The sequence below is a fragment of the Anas acuta genome, chromosome 1, assembly GCF_963932015.1.
Source record: "Anas acuta chromosome 1, bAnaAcu1.1, whole genome shotgun sequence".
In the NCBI taxonomy this organism is placed as follows: Eukaryota; Metazoa; Chordata; class Aves; order Anseriformes; family Anatidae; genus Anas; species Anas acuta.
Genome location: NC_088979.1, coordinates 104510515 through 104523811, shown reverse-complemented (window position 1 = coordinate 104523811; position 13297 = coordinate 104510515). Strand labels below are relative to the sequence as shown.

At 36.7% G+C, this 13297-nt stretch overlaps 1 protein-coding gene across 5 annotated transcripts in view; it reads left to right on the top strand.

Annotated features, from left to right (window-relative positions):
• ROBO1 (roundabout guidance receptor 1) overlaps window positions 1-13297 on the top strand; it is a 541331-nt gene that overhangs the window by 510094 nt on the left and 17940 nt on the right. For all 5 annotated transcript variants that reach the window (XM_068691128.1, XM_068691142.1, XM_068691134.1 and 2 more), the window contains 5 exons: window positions 2179-2333; window positions 6519-6854; window positions 9320-9427; window positions 12034-12178; window positions 12514-12765. In XM_068691128.1, coding sequence (XP_068547229.1) covers window positions 2179-2333; window positions 6519-6854; window positions 9320-9427; window positions 12034-12178; window positions 12514-12765 — 996 coding nt within the window. The remainder of the gene's footprint in view (window positions 1-2178; window positions 2334-6518; window positions 6855-9319; window positions 9428-12033; window positions 12179-12513; window positions 12766-13297) is intronic.

Sequence of the window (13297 nt, the reverse complement as noted above, 5' to 3'; positions counted from 1 at the left end):
CTCTGAATTTCAAACTTAAAGCTTCCACTTCCTTACATTATATTTGTAATGTTTTGGAAAGGTTTAGCATTTTTTTGCCGAGTGCAGATATGCGAGCATGTTAAAGTTATTATTAGAGTTATTATTATTATTAAAGTTATTATGCCCATTATTATATATGGGCATTATAATGCCCAGTGATCTGTTTCAAAATAATCCCCACTTCTGTAATGCTGAAAAAAACGCCCATTTCTGTGGCAATCCCCTTTTCAGCCAGAACTCAAGTAATGGTAATTAGGGTGGATTGACTCCAGCCAGTAGCCAGGCACCCACACAGTTGCTTGCTCTCCCCACCCCACCTCACCATACCCCACCCCAACCCAGGCCCAGTGCAGCAATTCAAGGACTAAAAGAATTCACCGCAAAGGCAGAAGATCTTTGGAAAAGATCATCTCCGGTCTTGCAGCAGGGTATAGAGATGTAATGCAAACACCTTGTGCTAACACTTCCACCTAAATTTTCCCAGTATTGTTTACCTCTACTTATATACATCACAATACATTTCTTACGTGACAACTTGTTTTAATGGAAAGTAAATTTTAGAAACAAAGTGCCTTTAACTTTCTATGCAAAAATCCAGAACACAGGCCTTGAAAGTGCCCACATTCTGGAAACTTTGTCTCTTCCAAATGCCTTGAGGTATATTCTCATTGTAAGAGCAGAGCAATAGGTAAAAAAAAAAAAAAAAAAAAAAAAAGCAAAGTATTTCAACCCAGCTCTTCACATGTTGACACGGCTGTACATTTATTTCAGATTCTAAAAAATGTACTTTTCTAATGAATGTGTATTGTCTGGTGTGATAGCCTGGCAGTAAGTCATGCCTCATCACCTCCTATGTTAAATTGTCAGGTGACATGTGCAGTGCAGAAAAGGTCTATACATATATGTATAGACCTTTAAATGTCATTCTAAGAATATGTCTTAGGCCTGCAGCATTGATTGACTATATCTCCCTTAAAAAACTGCATGCATTTTGTATTCTCAACTTGCAGATTCAGAGGATTAGTGTATTTTATTTTTGAAGAACATCACATCTAATATTAGAGACTAGTTTTTATACCGTTTCCAATGGAAATTTGCTTATTAAATCATGTGATGAAAGAGTCTGCATTACTTTTTTTTTTTAATGTGACTGAATAAAATTTTCTATTTTTTAAAAAGACTCTTAGTTATCAAAAGCAATTGTTGGTAGAAGATGTCACTTGTGTGGGACTTCATAACATGCTGTTATGCATCATTATTGTAACAACTAAAGAGGCAACAAAGATTCTACTAAACATTCATCAGTGTCTTTCATGCTCCCTAGAAAAACTCAGCATCTTGGAAACCAAGCAATGCTGTCTTTTTCTTCTGATGGTGGGAATATATTATTCCAAATGTAACTGATATGCAGTATTGATATCTGGATATTTGTAAAGTTATCAAGTATTCCCAGTTACTTTAAAGTTGCTTAGGAGTTGCTGCCGTTCCACCTATATAAAGATTAAGCAAGTGTTGTATTCATTAACAAAGATATATCACATACTCAGTGTGCTTAGTGGGACCCAAACGATCCCAAGTAACAGAGGTTTCTGTAATCTGCTGTTCCCTTTGATCCACAAGAGCAGTATCTGATGGTGGTTAGTACCTGTCTTCATAAATCACCAAGAATTTGTGACTATTCACATGCAAAGTTGGCTCGTATTTCTGTGTATCCATCTTCCATGTTTGAACTTTGTGTTTGACTTGCCAGTGACCCCTTTTTTACCTTGTTTTCTATAAGAAAGACAGAGAAAGAACAAGAAGATAAAAATACCACTCCCTTGCCCCCCCCCCAAAAATAAAAAAATAAAAATAATAACAATAATTGTCAACAAAATTCTTGAGGTAATTAAAGGTTGCACACAAATATGTTATGCACAGTTCATCAACCTGGACCAATGCTGTCCTTGGCTGTTCACTTCAGAATGTCTTATCAAGGAGCAGGTTATTTTAGTCTGGTACATAAGAGACTGAAAACCATTCTACAGTTGAATTAAGCTGTATATTCCAGTGTCTAAGCCCTTTAATAAGTGATATCTAACCTTCTGAGAAGGATATAATTGCAATGTGAAAACGCTTTTGTTTAATTTTTGAAGTGACCAAGCTTTGTTTTTAAAGGCCAGGTCTCCTAAACATCAGTGAACCAGCCACACAGCCATGGCTAGCAGATACTTGGCCTAACACAGGGAACAACCACAATGACTGCTCCATCAACTGCTGCACCTCTGGCAACGGAAACAGTGATAGCAACCTTACAACGTACAGTCGACCAGGTTAGATATATTTCTGCCTTGCTTAGGAATCTTCTTTACACAGTATATGCTTATAATACTGGAGAACAGGTTTCTTTTTCTTTTTAATTTCCAATATATGTTCAGATTTAATGTAGTTTCATTCCACTATGTCATGATTATGCTTTCTGTCCCTTTTTGGTCCCTTGTGGTTCCCAGCCAGTTGCAACAATCTGTGTTGAAAGCTGAAGGAGCCCCTGCAATGTCCCACATTACCAGAAGTCGCACTGAACTTGTATGTTATAACATCTGACAAACAGCAGATAACTTTGTTTTTAGGTTCTTTTGCACGTCTTTGTTACTTAGATGGAGAAGGAAAAGTATTAAAAATGATACCAGTGAGATTTTCCTTCTGTTTTGGGCACAATGAAAAGCAAGAAATAAAACATCACTAAAGTACTTGGAAGATATTCTACTTAGCCACATTAAAAACCTCTCATGGGATTCCATTCTATACAAAAATGGATAGTCGGTTCTCCATTTAGGGTGTGTGGATAATAAAGTTAACTTCACTATCTGAAAGAAATTGTGAAATGTTAGGTTAAGTAGGAGTTCCCAGGAGCTTGAACAAGATTCAGGGTATTCTTGAAGAAAACATTGTGAGTGCCACGGGAAGACAATAGGGGAAATCTACCTGGAAGTGCTATTTGTTACACATTTTGTTTTAAATGGACTTGATGCACCTTTTATTTTAACCCAGCCAATGCTACCAGTGAGGAATGAAAATGTCTTTCCCACATCGCCTACAAACTACCAGGATTTCTAGCTGATTTTTGCTGTTAGCATTTCCCAGCATTTCAGAGAGGGAGCATGATTACCTATAGTGAAGTTGCATAAGTGCAAAACAGCATTACATCGAGTGTAATTGATGTGAAACCAGCCATAATGTGATAGTGGTAATTCATCTCCTGCAGTATCCTGTCTGACAGTGACCAGCACCAGGTGCTTCGGGGTAAGATGAGAGATTTTAACATTAGAGACATGTGTCTTACCCTGCCTGAAGATATCATATTCACAAATACCTATGTAAAAATATTTCTGGTGGAGAGATGACTCAGTGGTGTGCCCTGGCAACCAAGAGGACAAACCACATTTTGAGGTGCTTTAAACACACACAGCCAGCTGGCCAAAAGGTGACTTTCTCACTGTATTTAGTGTTGGTACAGCCTCACCTTGAATATTGTATGCAGTTCTGGGCTCAACAAAATAAAAAGGATGTTAAGGTCTTTGAAAGCATCCAGAGGAGGGAAACAAGTCTGGTAAAAGGGCTGGAAGATATGTCCTGTGACGAGAGGCCGAGGACACGTGGTTTGTCTGGTTTGGAGAAGAGGAGGCCAAGAGATGACCTTACTACTCCCTGCACCTTCTCAAGGAGGGAAGGCAGAGAGGGAGGTGCTGGTCTTCGCTCCCTGGGAACCGATGACAGGAAGCAAGGAAACGGCACAAAGCTGGGCCTGGGGAGGTTCAGACTGGACACTGCAAAAAAAATTCTTTACTCTCACAGTAAACAGAGGGGTCAAACACTGGAACAGACATCCTAGTGAGGTGGTTGATGCCCGATGCCTGTCAGTGTTCAAGAGGCATTTGGACAATGCTGTTCATAATAGGCTTTTTGTTTAGCCCTGAAGTGATCAGGAGGTTGGACTAGATGGACTTTGAAGGTCCCTTCCCACTGAATTCTCCTCTCCTCTCCTCTCCTCTCCTCTCCTCTCCTCTCCTCTCCTCTCCTCTCCTCTCCTCTCCTCTCCTCTCCTCTCCTCTCCTCTCCTCTCCTCTCCTCTCCTCTCCTCTCCTCTCCTCTCCTCTCCTCTCCTCTCCTCTCCTCTCCTCTCCTCTCCTCTCCTCTCCTCTCCTCTCCTCTCCTCTCCTCTCCTCTCCTCTCCTCTCCTCTCCTCTCCTCTCCTCTCCTCTCCTCTCCTCTCCTCTCCTCTCCTCTCCTCTCCTCTCCTCTCCTCTCCTCTCCTCTCCTCTCCTCTCCGCACATAGCAGATTTAAGTAATGGAAACTTAACAAATCCAGAAAAGGAAGCCTGCACATTTTTGAGGGTTGCAAACTAATACAACATCTTGTCATGAGGTGCAGCAGATTCTCTCTTGATTTAGCTTTTGTGTTAAGCTTGGTTGTGTTGCAAAGTGATTCTTTTCATTGAAGTACAGACTGTAAGTTTGAGGGCAGATAAGATGGTCATAGTGCTATAGTAATATATTCCAACTTTACAGAATGGGAGCACATTGTTCTAAAGGTAGATACAATAAAAATATCTAGCAGAATAAAAATATTATAGAGGTGAACCAGTTTTGTTTAAGTACTTTGTGTGAGGAGTTGTAATGTGTTTGTGTAAAAAATGTATCTGCTGTGTATATTGTATCTATTATATTGCCCTACACAAAAATTGGATGTAGCTGAAAATGGGAGGAGGTAAAAATATTTATTACAAGTGACTGTGCAAGGATATTATAGCAAAGCATGACATATTAGGAATGAAGAATATACTAGATATTTAATTGCCCAATATAATGAATAAAATGCCCTTGGAGAGGAGGAAAGACTAGCATGGTCCCAGCAGGTGAGAGAAAAATTAGAAATGAAGACATTTAAGAAGTAGAAATCAAGACAATGAAGACTGTGAAACAATAAATAAATAACACCTCACATAAGAAAGAAAAATATATCAAACCGTAAAACCTTCAAAAATAAAAGCTAAGGGCATGAAATGTGAATTGAATATGTTGGATGTGGCATGTTCTGATATTGTTCCTTAATCACTGGGTCAGTGATTTTCTTCCTCTAGTAGTATTTTATTCCTCTTTTTTTCAGAAAATATTTCTCCACAAAGATGTATGTATTAGGGAATATTTTTTTTGAAATTGAATGTCCTCTGTATTTCGAAGTTAGTTCACTTAGTATAATGGTCAAATCCTGTATTCTGTACTTACTCTTATGATCTAGAAAATGAATTGTGGCCTCCATGGGTAATGTACTTCAGGTTTTTAATCAAACTCGTTAACATAAATGGTATATCTTTTTGAAGAAGAAAAATATATTCCTGGTGATTGTTATGTAATTATTGATGCATTAATCAGCTGGCAAATGAATTATTGTTTAATGATCATGGTATGCTGGTTTCACTTAGCCTTCTAAAACCACAGACTGCATTACTCCATTCAGTGTTCTTCCAGTGGACTAGATAGGGAGAGAAAAAAATTGTATGGAACCACTGTTACATGGGAGTAACAGTAACTACTGTTACTGTTACAGAAGATAGGGAAGCCAGAAAGACAGGCCCATTGGTTCACACAGTAGTGGCCTGAACAACAGTATGCATCTAATTAATGTATGACTGTAACAAGTACTGATCTAATGATACAATATCTATTAGAAAAAATGAATTCATGCTATCTATGCTGTCAATATTTTGCACACAGGACAATGGTATTACTATGATATTACCTTGCCATATCCAAAGCAACTAATAATTAGCAAAAACTCCAAATTGTTTTCCTGTCTTTTGTTTCAATCTGAAATGCAAAATTGTACAAAGAAACAATGATCAAATAAAGTTTTTTCTGCTGGGTACTGAGTTACCTTTTGCATTGTACTGTTTCTTTTTAATTAATTCTGTTAATGTTTAATCATTCCTCAATCTGTTTTATAAAACTCTGTTGTATTGTGTTTCTTACACCAATTACAAAAATCTAAATGATGTTCATTCTATATTGACATGAAATGACTGTCTTGTTTAGTTATTGCCACTATAAGATTTTGGTTGATTTTTTCTTTAAATGAAATTATCTTAATCACAGTTATTAGGTACTTATACTGCTTTGAGAATAATATCTAAAAATGTAAATGTTTATATGGCAAATGTAGAAAAAGAAAAAAGAAAAAAAAAAAGGTAAGTCATAGTAGATACAATTCAGTAGATCTGAATTTACAGTGAAGCAAAACAGAGAACACTACTTTTGTTCTGGAGATTTAAGACTATAGACAGTAACTTATTAGGTAAAAGATATTCCATAAACTAGTTAATTACAATATCTCAGTTTCATGGATGTGAGACATGTAGTTATGCACTAAAAAAAAAAAAAAAAAATTAAGGGAATTTCATTGAAAGTATAGTGTAAGCGAACAGAATGACCTTTTCTTTTTTCTTTCCTCTGTGGTTAGCCGATTGTATAGCAAATTACAACAATCAGCTGGACAACAAGCAAACAAACCTGATGTTGCCTGAGTCAACTGTATATGGTGACGTGGACCTAAGCAACAAAATCAATGAGATGAAAACCTTCAATAGTCCAAATCTAAAGGATGGAAGATTTGTCAGCCAACCTGGGCAGCCCACTCCATATGCCACCACTCAACTCATCCAGTCAAATATCAGCAATAATGTTAACAATGGCAGCGGGGATACGAATGAGAAACACTGGAAACCCTCTGTTCAGCAAAAGCAAGAGGTTGCACCCATACAGTACAACATTATGGAGCAAAACAAATTAAACAAAGGTGAAGAGCTTTTAGCTTGTTTCTCCTCTTTAGGCATCAGAGGAGTTTTGACATTCTGGTGCTGGGAGTATAAAGTTTTCAGGTTCAGCAATTACAGACTTCTGTGGTGCTTTTAGACTTCTTCCTCTTTAGGTTTAGCTATTCACTGCTAACAGTGTCAAAAAGTTAATTAGCACCACAATAACCTTCAGATACTGAATTTATTATAACAAATAACAATTTGTATATTTAGAAAAAATATATATCAAAAATATACTTCCTGTTGATTTGAGATTAATTTATATTTAATACTGGTTAAGGGATGGCTTAAGACAGAGGCCAGATATTTTATTCATAAACCAGATGTATGGTAGTTACGTTACACTCTACCTTAAATTTTAAATAGGTCAACCCACTCTTCACAGTCGTGGATGGAGACTAATTAAATCTACATGTTCATGTAAACGAATGAAATTTTGCACATCAAACTCTGTAAAATTGTGTTGTGTTGTACACTGGGGACAGAAATGGAGCTATCCAATTCATTTTAGACTTGTTCCTAGCAAGCCTTCGATTCACATATTCAGAGGCAATGTTACTGCACGCAATTTTGGAAACTAAATTCCTTTGTTACCCTGACTGAAGTCTGTGGATCCAGAAGCTATAAATAAATTGATTTCAGTGTTAACGTGAAACATCAGAATCTACTTTCGTGGCCTTGAGGGCATGTTTCTTTAATATAATGTGTGGGAGTTTGAAGAAATAGGTATGTGATTTCTTGCTAGTCCTGCAGGCTACCATGCAACCTCTTTTAGTAACCTGATTTGCAAAACAGTATCCCTAGGAACTGGACCTATTCTAACTTTGAACTTTTTGCATGGATTGTTATATCTCAAGTGGTCGTATAGTGATAAGTGATCCAGTAAAAAGATACATTTTATTACAGGAATGTTGATTTCGCTGCTGGACCTATCTACTTACAGAGGAGTTCAAAGGGCAATATAAAATGTGACACCTTCACTTGCCATAAACATGTCAAAAGAAAATTCAATTTTTGTGGCTCCTTACTATAGGGGGAAAGCTGTATTTTTTGTAATTATGTTTTCTTTCATGAACTGTGTATTACATATCTGTTTTGGAATTAAAACATATTTCGTTTTTATGCCCTGGAAGATACTGCATCTTTCAAACTGTGTATATTACAGCTGCATATTTTCTAGCATATTGTAGCGTGGAAAGGCCCCCTTAAAGCATTGTCTGCTGACAGTCATATATACATATTTCAGGGTGTTGATTTACTGTTTATCCTCTGTGTAAACATATGTGGTATGTAGGGCTTCATCGTGGTCTGTGGGATTCAACTAGGCTGAGAAACTATTACAGAATACACTCTGGTGTGGAATTTATCATTTTGCTCTTTTTCCCATGCTTACATTATCACAAACATTTCTGCAGCAGATGGGGACTGGATTCTTAGTTTTGTTTATTTTTGTTTTGTTTTGCTGTTTTATGAGTCAATATTCAGATCTTGGTTTTCTCATTTCCTAAGTCAAAACCATCTTGCTGACAAGTATACCTATAGCTTTTGTGATGGGAAATAACCATTTTGATGAGTTAAATTGTGTGCTTCGTTGTCACTACTTTATGTCCAATGGTTCTGTTTATGACACAGTTTTATTTGCTATATGAAGAGTAACTCGTCTCCTTTCTGTTCTCTGGAAATTATAAAACTTTTTGGCATGAAAGTACTGTTTTGTCAGATGAGCATTTTACTTCTGAAAAAGTTTTACAGATCTAGTTGCCAAATATAGATTTGAAAGTAACACAAGCGTCAAGTGGTTTGGAATTGGAGAATTGGAGAAGGAAATTACTGTAACAGCCATTAGCAAAAAAGGCCCTGTGCCTTGCTAGGACCTGCATGACCCAATGTAAACAGAAATCTTGTTGGAGACAGTAGACATGGAACGAAGACCTCCTTTCCTGTAACCCAAAATCAAGGGAGCTGCATTGTTGCTCCAGCAGGTCATTCAGCCCTTGTAATTCAGGGCTGACTCCTCTATGGGTTTATAACCTTTGTATTTTGAAATACAAAAAGTAGCTACCACAGTCCACTGCCTGCTCTGCTTGCGTAAATTAAGCAGAGACCATAGAAAATCAATCAAGGTGACAGTCTATTCATATGCAAAATGCCCACATAGATCGTATATATCCGCTGAGACTTAATCATTGTGGAGGCATTGCAACAACCCTGTGCATAGGATTTTATTTTACTTCATTTTTGCTGTGGAGCCACACCCATGATTTTCCTGAAACTTGCAGAGACGAGATAAAAATAAAATATGATTATAGGATGATTTTCATTTAAAATAAATCAATTTGTTTTTTTCCTCACTGTTTTCAGGAGGTCTGCTTTGTGTTATAAAGCAGGTATATAAAAGTAGATCTTTTTCTAAAGGGTGGCATTAACTATACCATTAAACTTACAGATTACCGAGTAAATGACAACATTGCTCCAACAATTCCATACAACCAGTCATATGACCAGAATACAGGTGGATCCTACAACAGCTCGGATAGAGGCAGTAGCACGTCTGGTGAGTATCTAAAATGTTTACCAAACCTTACCTTTTTCTGGTGCTTTGACACTCTAGCCATAGTTAGCACTAGTTACTGGACTTACAGAAGGGATGAGGGGGAGAGAACCACTGAAAATAATGTAGCACGAAGATGCTAACTATAAAAACTGCCTCAATAGATGTCTGTATTTCTGTTGCATCCTCATGCCATCTTAATGTTGCATGTTGCATCCTTAGTGCCATCTAAATGTCAATTAATTATTATAGTCTCCAGATAGACAAGTCATGGAAACGTGTAAATTCCTTTTTAGCTGCCACCAAAGGAGGGGAGAGGGGGGAACAAGGATTTTGCGTGTTAACCTCTTTATATTTTACTGACTCCTTTTCCATTTGTTAGGTCTATGCACCCAACAGAACCTTATGCATAGAGAGGCTCAAGATACCAGAAGATCTGAGTTATACCCAATAGAACTGGTTTAATTATTATTTTTTTTTTTAAATTGATCCCATGCATTTTATTGGGTAAAAGAGCATTTACATACACATTCTATTTTTACAGGTTTCAATTGCTGTATGTCAAAACTACTCTTGTTCATCATTCAAATGTAGGCTAGATAATTCAGTTAAGTTTTGTTTGTCATAGGCATCTCCTATGCAAAATATCTAAAAGACCTTTCTAAAAATCTTGAAATGAGACTTAACTTTTTGTGCTAGAAATCACTCACCAGGGCACCGAAATTGTACTCTGTGCTTTGGAACCATAGAATATGGTTTAATTGCTTCTTGTATTGGCATAAGCTGTTAACCTCCAGCTTTGATTTTTGGTAGAAGTGTGAGAGATGTTCAGAGATAAATCAAACCATGGATAGACTTGATCTGGGGCTTTACTTTAAGTCTTATTCTTAGCCTATGTTTATATACATTGATCTTCTAAAGACTTGGGCTTTCCTTTTCACTTTCTGTTCTGCTTACCCTTTGGTAGCCTAGCTGCCTTAATCCTAACCTGCATTCCATTTTAACCTATTACGACTGAGGCACAGCAGAGGTGTCAATGTGTAAATGAGCCTGCTGTGCCTGTGGGTGACCTGAATTCTCACTGGTTGGGGTGAGATAAACACAGCTCCTGATTCTCCCAGCTGTTCAGGGTGTTCTTGTGGGAGCCAGCCTTTTGCCTGTTCCCAGGTTTACAACATGAGGCTGTGGTGCTGAGCCATTGCTCAGTGGTGTTAAGATCTGAAATTCAGCATGAAATATCTCAGGGGTATGAGATTTTGCCCATGCAAATTAAAAATAAGAAGGTGGTATTCACCATGATGACACCTATTATGGTTATTCATAACACTAACAATTTATAGTCCTATACCAAGGACTCCAGCAGGAATGAAGCACAGTGACCAGAGTAATAAATTAATTGTGCTGAACTTAGCATATATCATGGTGCATAGGGAAAAGAATGCAGATGATAGTATCCTTGGGATAGTTAGGGTCTTGTGTGACATACTGAGATACCAGAAAAATAATTGTGCATAACTAAAACACGTTGATATCTGTCAACTAACGTGGGAGAATAATAAGCAGAACTACTATACATAAGAAAGGAAAATCTGAGGCAGCAGAAATTTAAAAAAAAAAAAAAAGCTTCCTAAATTTCACTGCAATGTAGACAATCATGTGTCTAGGCTTAATTATGATAGTATAAAGCCCAGTCTCAGTTGAAGTAAGAAATAAAAAATATTCTAAAATATGCTTAAAAATACGGGTACTTTATCTGCAGTTAGTGAAGTAACAGTAACAAAGAAGGATAAAAATGTGTACAAAGGAACAATGGTAGAGTCAGTTCATGTCCAAAGTTAAAAATCAAGACCACCTGAATAATTATCCTTATTCAAAGTTACTCAAATTGTTAAAGCTGCATTGTGCTATTATAAGCTATAATTTCTCAGTAATAGTAGCTGAAAACATTTGAGCTGTACTTCATTGATCTTCTTTCTTCTTCCTTTTTTTTTTTTTTTGGTTATTTTAGTTCTGCCAGCAATTATTTTCAACTGCACCTGCCATTTAGACTAAAACTAGTAATTTCATTGTGCCTAAAACGTTTCAGTGGACAAGTACAAATTACATATATTCAGTGACTTAATGCAACAGTGGAACTTTAATAGATCATATCTGTATCATATTGTATTTTAGGTTACAATAATTAAATAATATAAAAGCACTTTGGAAAATATGTCTACAGCTCATTTGCTTTAGATGATAATCTATAATGTAATTAATAGAACTAGGAAGCTCACTCTTAATGACACTGATTGTAAAATTCATTTAAGTTTTTATTACATTTTGACTATTTGCAATTCAAGTTTTGTGTTCTGTATGCTTTTTACATTCTATGTAAATTTTCTAGTAAAATTCAACTACTTATAAAAGGGGAATAATTCTAGAGAGAAGCTACAATTATAAAGTGGTGTAAAAAGGAAGAATGGCAGTTTATTCCAACAAATGACAACTGTAAATTCTTAGGGAATTCAAGAGAAAATGGAAGGCACTATGGCTATTTTGTTTTTTAAAGTATAATGGTGAGGAGATATTTAAAAGAATTAAAAATATGTACTGTTTATAATTCACAGGGAGTCAAGGGCACAAGAAGGGTGCTCGGACTCCAAAGGCTCCCAAGCAAGCTGGCATGAACTGGGCAGATCTTCTTCCACCCCCTCCAGCACATCCACCTCCCCACAGCAATAGTGAAGATTACAGTCTTTCAGTGGATGAAAGGTAAGAAAGTTAAAAACATTATCAATTTCTTACTTTAATTGCTTGTTAATTGAACAGTAATCTGCCCTACAAGCTGGCATTGAGACATTCCTTCAGTACAGTTCTAGTGCTCATTATCTAACAGTAGAGTAGCTATTTAAAGAGATGACTTAAGTGATGTACACCTAGTTATTACATCCTTGCTAAGCTGTGTTCAAGAGCACATATAATAATGATGTGTTTTCTCCCCTCCCCTCCCCTTCCCTTTTTTTCTGGGCTATTAATGTATGCATCAGATATGGTAATTACACAGTGAAAAAATAAGTACTTATTTTCATTTAAAAAATTAATTTCAGCTATGATCAAGAAATTCCTTGTCCAGTCCCACCTGCAAGAATGTATCTGCAGCAGGATGAACTAGAGGAAGAGGAGGAAGATGAGCGAGGTCCTACTCCACCTGTTCGAGGAGCTGCTTCTTCTCCAGCCGCTGTCTCCTATAGCCATCAGTCAACTGCCACTCTCACTCCCTCTCCCCAGGAAGAACTCCAGCCCATGTTACAGGACTGTCAGGAGGATCTGGGACACATACAACATCAGCCTGACCGGAGGTGTGTCATTGCAAATGTAGTGAGAGAGATGTGACAAAAGTCATCCTGTCCCCACTGAAAATTCCTCTTGAATTCAGTGAGGCCAAGGTTTTCCCTATGATATTTATTCTGTTAATATTTAACTTCCAATCCAGGACACTAGAACTATTTGTAACCTTAAAAATACATAATTAAGTTGTTTTATTATTATACCATGGAAAGAAATGCAGTATATCACTTTATGGTACATACAATGCTGACACAAGTTAAATTCACAATCATCAGGATATTAAAGTGGTATCGTTAACACAGCTTACCATATAATTACAGTTCCATTGTTTCCAATAGATTTACTGCATTATTACCATAAAATAGCATGCATTATTTCACAGTAACTGTGCAATTAACTTGTCACCCATATGTATGAATATATATAAATATATAATTTATATAACCTATAGATTTTCCTCCTCTCATAAATTCTAATACAGTAAATTACTGCTTGCAAAATTTTCTTAACATTTCCACCTACCCTAATTTAAAGGAATGACCA